At 45.9% G+C, this 10,727-nt stretch overlaps 1 protein-coding gene across 1 annotated transcript; it reads right to left on the bottom strand.

Moving 5' to 3' along the window:
- Window positions 1-1,082: 1,082 nt before the first annotated feature.
- Window positions 1,083-10,721, bottom strand: EIF3L (eukaryotic translation initiation factor 3 subunit L). Its single transcript, XM_053943595.1, has 13 exons — window positions 10,534-10,721; window positions 10,407-10,455; window positions 10,087-10,297; window positions 9,412-9,491; window positions 9,087-9,148; window positions 7,731-7,800; window positions 6,963-7,036; window positions 5,946-6,117; window positions 5,531-5,685; window positions 4,583-4,753; window positions 3,104-3,601; window positions 2,067-2,147; window positions 1,083-1,322 (listed from the first exon to the last, which is right to left on the bottom strand). Exons 1-13 carry the CDS (start codon window positions 10,564-10,566, stop codon window positions 1,284-1,286), a joined length of 1,695 nt encoding a protein of 564 aa, XP_053799570.1. The 5' UTR covers window positions 10,567-10,721; the 3' UTR covers window positions 1,083-1,283.
- Window positions 10,722-10,727: the final 6 nt, after the last annotated feature.

Below are 10,727 nucleotides of genomic sequence, written 5' to 3' on the forward strand. Positions count from 1 at the left end.
GCCAACAGGAATTGCCCTTTTAATCTCACTGTGCTGCCTGTACCCTGCCAGCCTGAGTTACTTTGTGATGGGAAACAGAGTTTACTTTTGGGCAGTATCTAGGACACTGGAAACCTGACCCTCATTCAAACCCAGAATATAATCCAACAAAGGCTAATTATTCCCTTTGTTTAAACAGAATCACACACAGAGCCAAACTGGACAGCTAGGACACCTCTCTCAGTGGAAAGGAATGAGAGGGAGAAGTACGAAGAGGCAGATGGTGCATCTGAAACACAATTTGTGTAGCTTTCTATTACACATGCAGGTTTTCCTCTTGCACCTGTTTCTACCACTCAAACACCAAACTATTTAAAGATGGCAAAAGGGGGAGAGGGTGTGGAGAGATGCGATTCGTTCTTTGCATTCTCTTCCGCAATACTTGCAGGTCCTTGATTCCCTTTTACGTGACTAGTTTTCAACTTTTTTTCCCCTTCTTTCAAGGCACTACAAATTTGCGGCTGGAGGCGAGGGAAAATTTGCATTTAAAGGGTTTTAATAAATTAAAGACCCTCGGGGAGTTTTCCAGAGAAACCAAACTCAATTAAATTAAGGGCCAGGTCTCGGGCATCACTTCTGCTGAAATAAAACACAACCTCCAGCAAGGACATATCATCAGACGACTAGTTAACATTGGTTCAATGTTTATAAAAATTCTCCCCTCTCCTTTAAAAACATGACAATCCACTTTGGAGCATTTCTACTCCATAGCAACTAAAATAAAATAGAGGGGAGAAAAGGCAAAAATACAACCTTCTAAGAACATAACTACAACTCAGGTCTATTCACTGCATGGGGTAAAAGCTAAAGGAATAGCATTAGCTTACATCTCTTTCCATAATCCTGTGAAGACACTGTCGAATATCTCATTTTCTTCCTGTCAATCAGTTCTGGAGCTTCCCCATTTGCTGAGCACCTAAACAGATCTGCTCTCTATTGTTACCTGCAACATGGACCAACAAGGGCACAAACCAACAGCAGCTGCCGATGTCTCCAGATGCAGTTATATTCTTCCACAGAGGAAAAAGAAATGAGTACAAATGCACAGGAAAATTCCACTAATTTATTAGATGTCTTGTCCTTCGTAAGATAGTTTGAGCCAAACAAGTCTGCATATTTAAATACAAAATACCTTCTGAATTACAGGAGATTCCAGAAATGCCAGAACTCTGAGCTCTCCTCCATCAACACAGAGAACAATCTCTCCCACCCACTTCTCTGCCCAGGCCTGCACTGCATCCACATTAGGGTCTCTGGCCCATCTTCTTCAATGTTCGGTTCAGCTGGAATTAGAGAAAGCAAAGGTCAAAAAATACACAGTGATTGATACACACTGCTGCTCCCCTCAGCAGACCTTATCCAATACCTCTTAACTCCTTCCTCTCCAAATCTCTGACAAGAGAGCTCTTGAGCCAATACAGCATGTCAAGCAGAAGGGGAGTAAGTAGAACTCTCCTCTCCAAGACAGCAGAGGAAGATGTGGGGAGAAGACAGGATGCAAACTTGTAGCAGCGGTATCACAACCCTGTATTAAGTCCCCAAATCTCAGAATTTTGCCCTCTGAGTTTCCAGTGCAGAACAACCTCCCTTGGGAGAGAGTGTAGCAGTGACAGAATGTTACCTCCTGGCCAAACTCAATGCTGAAGCCATCTATGCTCCAGAAATCTGAGGCCATTTTCTAGAACCACAGTTATGAAGTTAGAGATATGATTTTGGTTGTGTTACTGACAAGGACACCACATTTATCTAGAGACAATGGAAACAGCATCCCCGGACAGTAAAACTCTCCTCCTTTTCCACTGTGGCTCAACTGAGCACTTCTCACAAAAACATACCATTTCTCAAAGGCCAGCAGCTGCTGCTTAGAACACCTGCCTTTGCCCAGTGCTTTGCAGAGCCAGGCCTAAGTCCAGCATGGAATTACACAGCTGTCTCTCATACAAGTGTGGACCTTTGAAGGCCTGCACAGCCCAATGACTGCCCCATGCTTCCTACAGAGCTACACAGCTCTCCTGCCCAGTCCTCACCTCCTCAAACTTGTGGATCTGGCGGATGAAGAAGTCCCCGTAGCGTCGAGCAACCTTTGTGTCTGCAATATGGATCATGTCCTGGGAAGAGAACAGACGAGATTAGGAAAAGGACTGTGCTACTAGCTACTAGCAAACATAAAGATCAACCTAAGGAGCTTCACCCCAGTCATGGTTCAGTACCACATATATCTGACCTGTGCTAGTTCCACAGCACCCATCCATTCTCCTTGGGCTGCCTTCCCTCATACCTTTGTCTGGGATGAGTCCCCCATTTACATTGTATTCGCTTCCCACATCCTTATACACTCTGTTTTTTTCCTCCTTGCAGCAGTTTGACAGTTCCAAGCTCAGTTCATGCTTCTCTCTTTTCAGTCATACTACATGCCATGACAGCTGGGCTGAGACATGGCATGAGACCTTGCAAGAACAGGTCCGCTACAAGGACCAAGAACACAGGGTAACCTGGTCTCCTTCCTAGCAAGAAACCTAATGGTTACTGCTATCTTCTTTGACTACAGTCCTACAAGACTCTTTGCTACGCTTCCTGCTCCTGGAGCTCCAAGGCAGATGGTGATAGCTCCACACTTTGTGTTAAGATTCCTCCTAGAGTAACCACAACTAAATGCTGTTCCAGCACAAAGCAGACCTGTAACATGACCAAGCAACATCTCTGCTTTGTCAAACAAAGGAGAGATGTGGGGGACACCTACAAGGACAATCCCATCTGACACATAAGCAGCAGCACTATCTGTCACTCAATTATCACCTCCTAGAAAACGGACAAGCAGCTCCCTCTGTCCTGGGGAAGTGTTTGTTTTCTAGGTACATTGACTGACAAAGCTGCCTGTGATATTCCATCACTCTTCTTTCACTGACACTCTTTTTATGCAAGGCTATAACGTCATCGTTGGCAGGCAAGCCCTATAAATGGCAAAGGAAGAAGGAATGTCTCCCACAGAACAAAACTAGGTGCTGCCAATTCCAGAATTTCCTGGGTGAAAGAATTTCCCAGCCAGTAAGTGGCAGATACCAACCTTGTCAATATAGAAGTCAACCTCAGAGGCAGATTGGAACTCTCCATCCAGGGCAGATATGCCACTGGTCCATACCAGGTTCTTCATCTTGTGCTTGAAGACGAGCAGCTGGATACGGAACTCCTGCTCTGTGAGGTCTAAGAAGCCGGCCAGCTTCGCCACAGGCATGGTGGTGTAGAGCTTGAGGAAGCTACGGATGGTTGAGAGCTGGGCCTGCTGCTGAACTTCATCAGCGAAGACCTTGAGCTGCTGCAGGAAGGGCTCCTTGTGGTAGTTGGGGTGCACATTGTCATAATTGGGCACCACAGGGGAGAGGAACTTGGGGCAAGCATAACTGAAGAGCTCCTCATAGACCTGCGCGTCGCCCTTCTGCATGCGCAGCATCTTGTCCCCGTACTTCTCGCGCAGCTGCAGGTGGATGCTCTCGTCTATGCGCATGGGGTACATGGTGAGGGCGATGGCCAGCAGCGCGTGCATCTGCTCGTTCTGTTTGTTGATCTGAGACAGAGAGGAGACCCTGTCAGCACCACCATGTGCTCAGGCTTTAGGGTGCCCAAGGGAGCTGGCAGCTGCACTTTGCAGAGGAAGATCCTTTACACAAAGCACTGATGGGGGACAGCACAAAGAAGCAGTGCCTCTAGGCAAAGCAAATGGATGAACCAGACATCAATGCTCTTAGAAATAAAAGAGAGGGTGGGCAAGAGAAAGATATAGAGTAAATGCATCCAGAGCAGCACAGAACCCAGAGGGCCAGAAGCGTGTTTGACTGTTTTGGTATGAGAACATGCAGAGAAGGGAAGGCAGATAGTTTAACAACCATCTCCTGGCAACGGACAGTTGTCATGGAGGTCAGTGAAAAGAAGACTGAGAAAGAATATTTATATGAGTGTGGGATGAAATGGACAGCTGTGTGGCTGAAACAGACACAACCAACTTTTTGAAGTGGAATTAAGACTGGCAGGATTTGGCTAAACAAAGAGTTAGGAATTAATCGTAAGGATAAAAAGGAGACAGCAGGTAAAACAGGCACCAAAATCAGGAGGTAAGACAGCTTTGGTAGAAAGAGAAAGGAGCTTTGTTATAGCCATGTCTGTGAATAATTATCAGATAATGGAAATACATCTGACAATGGCAGCAACCTGAAGTGCAGCATTGGACTAGAAACACAGCTAAGTCTGAAGAAGCGTGGACAAGAGTATCATCAGCAGCTGATACTCATTAACAACCCTGCCTAGAGCTAGAGTGCACATGGACCTGGGGCAACAATATGGGGAACACCCAAAGTAACTAGTAACATAGCTAAGAGCAAATATTGCCTTCCATGGCAAAAGAGTTCAGAGGATCCCCCAGTCACCATCACCACCAAAGCCCAGGATAATAGCTGGACTATTAGACATAAGCTACCAGGTGATAGAGGAGGGATGGGAAAGAAGACAGTGGCTTTTTCTTTGGGTAAGTCTAGTCTATTTTTTCTCTTACCATCTCATACTTGTAGGTCGTCCTCTGAAACATGCTCTTTGTTCTCTGGATGTAGAGGAGGATGTTGGCAAAGACACGGATGGCATCCTGGTAACGCCGCATCATAAGGTACGCGAAGCCCACATAGTAATAGGTGGTCACCTGGCACTCAGGCACCCGGGAGTACATGCTCTGAGAAGGAAGGAGTAACATGCTATGTTAGGGGAAACAATCCACACCCCTTGTTACACAATTCAGTCACCTCTGCTTTCACTCCCATCCCAAATACAGAAAGGAGAGGGTTAATTCAGGATACCTCACCTCCCACCCATCCCTGCAGCAGCTTCCTCACTGTTTTATTAGATCATCCCATTTCCTATGTTTTCCAGTTTTAGCTTCCTGCAAGGAGAGGACTCTTGCTCTGTGCCTAACATTGCTCTGCTCAGTTCCCTTTCCCCCTATTTCACTCCACATCCTGTGCCAGAGAGCACAGATCTGTGCAGATCTGTGCCAAGCCTTGACCCAAACCCATTGCAGCTGAACTTTTATTAGCCACAAGCAGTACTCAATTCTAAGGCAAATACAGCCTAGGTGGGAGTGGGCACAGTGAGAACAGAAGCCAAAAATACAAGAAGGAGCCACTGGCAAAGTTAAGAATGGTGTGTTCAGGTAGTTACCACTGCACTACCATTTGTAGTTCCAGCAGTATTCTCTGTAACAACACTGTGTTGCACAACTCGACAAACCTCCTAAAAAACTGGCCAATTGTGCTGCAACAGCATCAGGCATTATCATGTGGCTTGATTTAATGCCAAAGCTCCAGCTGTGCTCAGCCACAAACTCCGGACAACTACAGCAGATACAAACAGTTCCTCAGCTGGAAGATTCAGTACAGCAATTTTTCACCAGCATGCTTCAACAGAGGCATTTGGAAGACTGCAAAAGAAGGGTTAAAACATGTTGCATTACCTTCTTGTTGAGCTCGATGTTCTCCAGCACCTTGATGGCTTGGTAGTAATCTCCCAGCAGAGAGTGCAGACGCAGCAGCCCAACCAGGCTGAAATAGCCCAGCATCTTGTACAGGGAGTGGCGCCCATATTCACCAGCCACACTTTCGGGGTCACCTAGGGAAAAAAGGAACCACAATGCCATCCTCCAAAGAAGCAAGCTTCCCTTACAATACTTTTCTGTTTAAAACAAAGGGAGCAAGGCCTGAAATGTAATCACTGCTACTTCTCACCTAAGGCAAATAGAACCAGTTCCCAGCCAATCCATCCACTGATTATGGGTTTGATCCAGCTCCCAAACAAAGTTAAGCAACTTGGGTCAAATCAAAGCAAGGCAGCACAGACACCAGTGCTGCTTGGCACCTCCTAAAGCTCACCTCCACTTGTATAGACCTCCAGCTGTCGGTTGATGTTGGATTTGTCAACCAGAGAGTGCAGCACATTAAGGACACTGTGGACATTCCAGATCTTGGGGTTGGAACGAAGGAAATCAATTTCCTCTTCAGACTTTTTGGCTGTTTTACAGCGGTACTGGCTGAAAGACTGGAACTACAGGAAAAAGTAGAGATTCAGTGATGAGCAGCTTGTCTAGAGATGCTCAGGCAAGTGCACTAAGCTTACAACTTGCTCACACAAATGCATTACGATAAATTACAAGTTGCATGGAAAAAAAAGTTTCATGTGAGATCAAGTGGAAATTAAAGTGGCAGATTATACCACCTTTACAGAGCCTAAAAGAATTATACAGTATAGAGGGAAAAGGCCAGGAGACAGATTGAAGCAGAAAAGGAAACAACTAGGAAAGGCAACTAAACACAAATTTGCTGTCTGAACAGGTAGAAAAGAGAATGACCAAATTATAAGATGTGTTTGCATACACACATCTTTTTCCCTTATAGGCACACATCCTTTTGGTTCTCAAGATTGACAAGACAACACTTCCAGGCAGCTCTATAATAAAGAGTTACAGAGAAGGGAATATATTCTCTGAAGAGAAAAACCAATAGCATTTGAGATCTGTACTGCTGCACTCAGAACAGTAAGTGAAAAACAATTCTTAATGTCAAGATCTCAGACCATAGCTTATTTCAAATCAGGTCATCAATCTCTCAGTGCACACATAAGGGCCCTACTGACTAAGAAAGACAGAAATTTTGTTCTGAAAGAAAAATAGGCACAAAAGCTCAGAACTCCCCAAAGAGCACCCTGTAACTTAAAAATCTGTACAACTACTTCATCTACTTGGCAACACAAGAGTAACAGTGATCACCAAAGATTTTCAACTTGCAATGGTACCCTTGCTATGGAAATCACAGCAAGGGAAGAAATGGAAAATTTATATAACTAATAAAGGAAAATACACCCCAAAATGACCCAGTTTTATAATCACATACCTGGTATATGAATTCATCAATGATATCCCAGAGCCACTGGTTGGGCAGTTCCAGAGGAGCAGGGCCATCAGCATCTGCAGGAGAACACATGAGAGGGTTAATACCTTCAGCAAGAACACTGTCAGAATTGGAGGAATAGACAAATTAAACAACACAAGAATTTCCCTGAAATGGGAGATGGGGCAGCAGATGAACGAAGCTTTCAGTAGGGCTGAGATGCAGCTTTGACTACCTCAACTGCCTTCACTTTCAAAGACCATGAACATGCACAGGGTTAATCTCTAGAGTGTGACTGCTCAGCAGCATCAGCTCTCAGAAGCTCCACACAGACTGCAGGGATTTATCCTAACTGATCCATTCTCCATATGAGGCTTGGCAGGGAGTCACAAACACTACCATTTGCTCCAAGGAGAGTTAACAACAGTAAACAGTTATGAAACACTGAAAGTTTTCTTTAGCTTACTCCTTCGTTTTACTTTTTAATACAGATAGGTGAAGCAGTTCTCAGCAAGACAGAAAGCTAAGTAAGTTTTATTCTTTACACTATTTCAAAAAGCACTGGCAACTATTTCTGCTTTTTCTGGTTTCAAATTCATGGGTGTAAATTGCTCTTCATTCAACTCAAACATGCAAAGAGCTTATACCTTTCCCTCTATTATTTATAAACAAGCATGCTGCTGTTCTTCTGACCCTTTCTTCAGCTCTGCTCTCTCCATCTGATCTTTCTCTCCAAAACTCACAAACCAGAAATTAATTGCAGCAACTCACTGAGGATGTAGTTGAAGAGATTGCAGTAATTGTAATAGGACTCAAATCTCTGCTCCAGCGTGGGCCCCCCCTGCAAAGAGAAGTCAGCAGAGTCTGCTTCAAATCAAGTAGGGCAGGAGGGAGTTAATGGGCAACAGCATAAGAAGGACAGTCACAAGAGTAGAGGGTCTAGTTCAGGAGTGCTAGAGCCAGTATTCAACCAGGACACCCACCAGCATCACCCAGAAAACCTGAAATTGTAGCACTGCTGTCTCACAAAACAGGGATGGCTTTTCCTGTACAGGCAGCTTCTCCCAGGATACCGAGCAGTAAAACTTCCTGTGAATATTCTGCATTAACCTTCCCTGTTCCCCTCTGCTGTTCAGATTCAAGAACTTCCTATTACCTTCACCAGCTTTCCTTCCTTCTCTGCTAATGAAAAGCCTTAATAGATCAACAATTCTGTTTCTGGAAATCATTTCTAAACACTTGACCTACTGGTTCTTGTTTCAGCTGGAGACACTGAGTCTGAAAACCACTAACAGCACAGCTTGAGAAACCAGTTTCTCCTGTTGAAGCCTGGTTTGGGTACACAGCAGCCTTTTAAAAGTGCCCATTTCTCCACCCTCTGGTCCACACTAAAACTGCAGTTATTACTTATTTACCCGTAAGTCATGTATCTGTTGAGACTTTTTCCTTTAAGAACCAAGTACTATGACTTTCTCACCGATTAAAGAGGCTTAAAAATAGGCTTTAAAGGCAAAGTTTGCTTTGTTTCACAGAGCATTATTCCTTTCATTTCCTTCTTCTCCATCCTTCAGGGTATCCGTGTTTCCCTTTTCACAAGGCACTCTGTTCCCATGTGAGGTTTTTCATGACAAACAATGCACCTTCCTCTTGTGACACCCCTTCTCACTGCCAGCTCATTTGAAGAGGAGCCACAAAGAAACACACATAAGCAATAAAAAGGAAAATTCAGTTACCTTCCAACACCCCCTTCTTCCCTAACTCACTAACCATTACATTTGCTGTTAGAAACAAAGAGCCTCCTGAACACTCAGATCCAGTCTCCTGATTCATCTGAGCTACCAGAGAAACCTGCACACTCATCACCACCAAGCCTGAAGAGACAGGTAATGAGCCTCAAACAATCAAGTCTTTCTTGCTTTTCAGCAGAGAATCCTTACTAAACTAACAAAAAGCAAGACTTTTAACCTTCCCTAAAATCAGTGTGACTTACAGCTCATGAACCCATCCAATCCTGCCTTGCAAAGATTAGGGGAGCACTGATACTGTAGTGGCAGCAAGACCTGTCAAGTTTACTGGCACAGAGAAGCCAGCATGCAGCCCACAAGAAGACACAGGGTCAACACTCACGCTGACTTTGGCGTAGATGTGCCTGTAGTACAGCTCCTTGTAAAGGATCAGGAAAACTGCATCTGGAAAGATGACAGAAGAGGACATCAGCAAGCCACAAGGCCTATGAGCCTCCTGCCACAAGAATTAAAGGACAAAAAGACACTTTGCTCAAGTCTGACTTCTTGCCAGGCATCTGCTGAAGGTGAACGAAGTTCACACTTGCCAGAGTGAACAAAGGCGACTGACTCAGACAGCAACAACGCCGTGCACCTGCTAACTCAATGTCAGGAGGGATTCAGTTCCTTCTCTCTCTGACAACCCAAGGGAAAGTGGAAAGACTCACCATTTCCAACCTGAGGAGCAATGGCCTCAGCCTCTGGCCATGGAGTGTTCTTAAAAAACCTTTCTGTCAGTTTTGTCCAGCTGAAAAACAGACACACATGAGATATGAAAATCCACATTTCCCTCAGTATGACAGTGCTGGAGTCAGAGATGACAACAGAGAAAGGCCTTGGACTTGGTGAAAGCTGAGCAGCACCACCAACTCCTGTTAGTAAGTCCAATGTTGAAGCAATTTATGAAAATCACAAACTAAGCAGTGAGACTTCAATTTATCCCCCAGGCACGAAACAGACGTGTATGTCACTTCCACACTCCCTTTATGTCAAGCTGCCCCAGCTACAAGCAGGAGTGGAAGTAGCTGTTGGGAAGACACACAAAAGCTACACCTCATAGATTTTTGCAAACTGCCAGACTAACACCACTGAGAGCCCTCTTTGCAGCCTCTCTTCCTGTTAGGCCAGGGCTGACACTTCCCTTCAGACAAATCACAACTTATGTATACTCACATTAGCCTAATAGGCTGGAAATACCTAGGAATTTTTTTCCACAGCAACCAAGCCAAACCTGTTTCAGAGAAAGCCCAAGTTTGGAACAGCACAGGTAGTAGTCAGCCTTCCCTTTTAATAGCATCACAGTTAAACAGTGATTTCCATCTGTTGGAAGCAGAGTATTGTACCTGTTCTCATAAATGTCCTGGATCTCGTACACCTTCTGGTCAATAACATCACTGGAAACACGGCTGGCCTGGAGCTCGTACACCTTCTGGTCAATGAGATCTGACACCGTCTTGTGAAAATACTGAATGAAGTTCTTGATCACTTCGGGGATCACCTGGTAGGTCTGCTGTTCGTACTGGCGCTCGTAGGCCAGGTCTTGCTTGGGGTCTCCTGCGGAGAAGGAGGAGCAGTGAGGCAGCCGCCGCACGGCCCGGCCCGGGCCCACAGACCCAGCCGGGCGCAGGCAGGCCCGGGGCGCGCGTGGGGCGCTCACACTCACCCGTGTGCATATCATAGTCGTTGGAGTACGCGTAGGGGTCGTAGGCAGCCTGTGGGGAGAGGGCGGCAGTGAGTCCCCGTGAACAACCCGGACCCGACCCCCGCCCCCCCGGGCCCGCCGCCCGCACCTCGTTATCGTAGTCCTCCCCCGGGTAGGCCATGGCGGCGGCGCGGCACGGAAAGGGCTCCGGGCGGAAACGCGGGACTGGCGCGGCGCGGGCACAGGGGCGGGGCGAGCAGGGGAGCAGCTGAGCCCTTCTATTGGCTAAAGCAACTGCCTGTCTTCATCCTGCTGGGCCGGCCATGGCCCCCTTCTCTATTT

The sequence above is a fragment of the Vidua chalybeata genome, chromosome 5, assembly GCF_026979565.1.
Source record: "Vidua chalybeata isolate OUT-0048 chromosome 5, bVidCha1 merged haplotype, whole genome shotgun sequence".
Taxonomy (NCBI): Eukaryota; Metazoa; Chordata; class Aves; order Passeriformes; family Viduidae; genus Vidua; species Vidua chalybeata.

Coding starts and splice junctions, on each gene's coding strand:
- EIF3L (XM_053943595.1), bottom strand. CDS start 10,566: ATGGCCTACCCGGGGGAGGACTACGATAACGAG. Junction 10,456..10,533: donor GGGAGGACTACGATAACGAG/GTGCGGGCGGCG, acceptor CTCTCCCCACAG/GCTGCCTACGACCCCTACGC. Junction 9,492..10,086: donor CAGGACATTTATGAGAACAG/GTACAATACTCT, acceptor TCTGTTTTTCAG/CTGGACAAAACTGACAGAAA.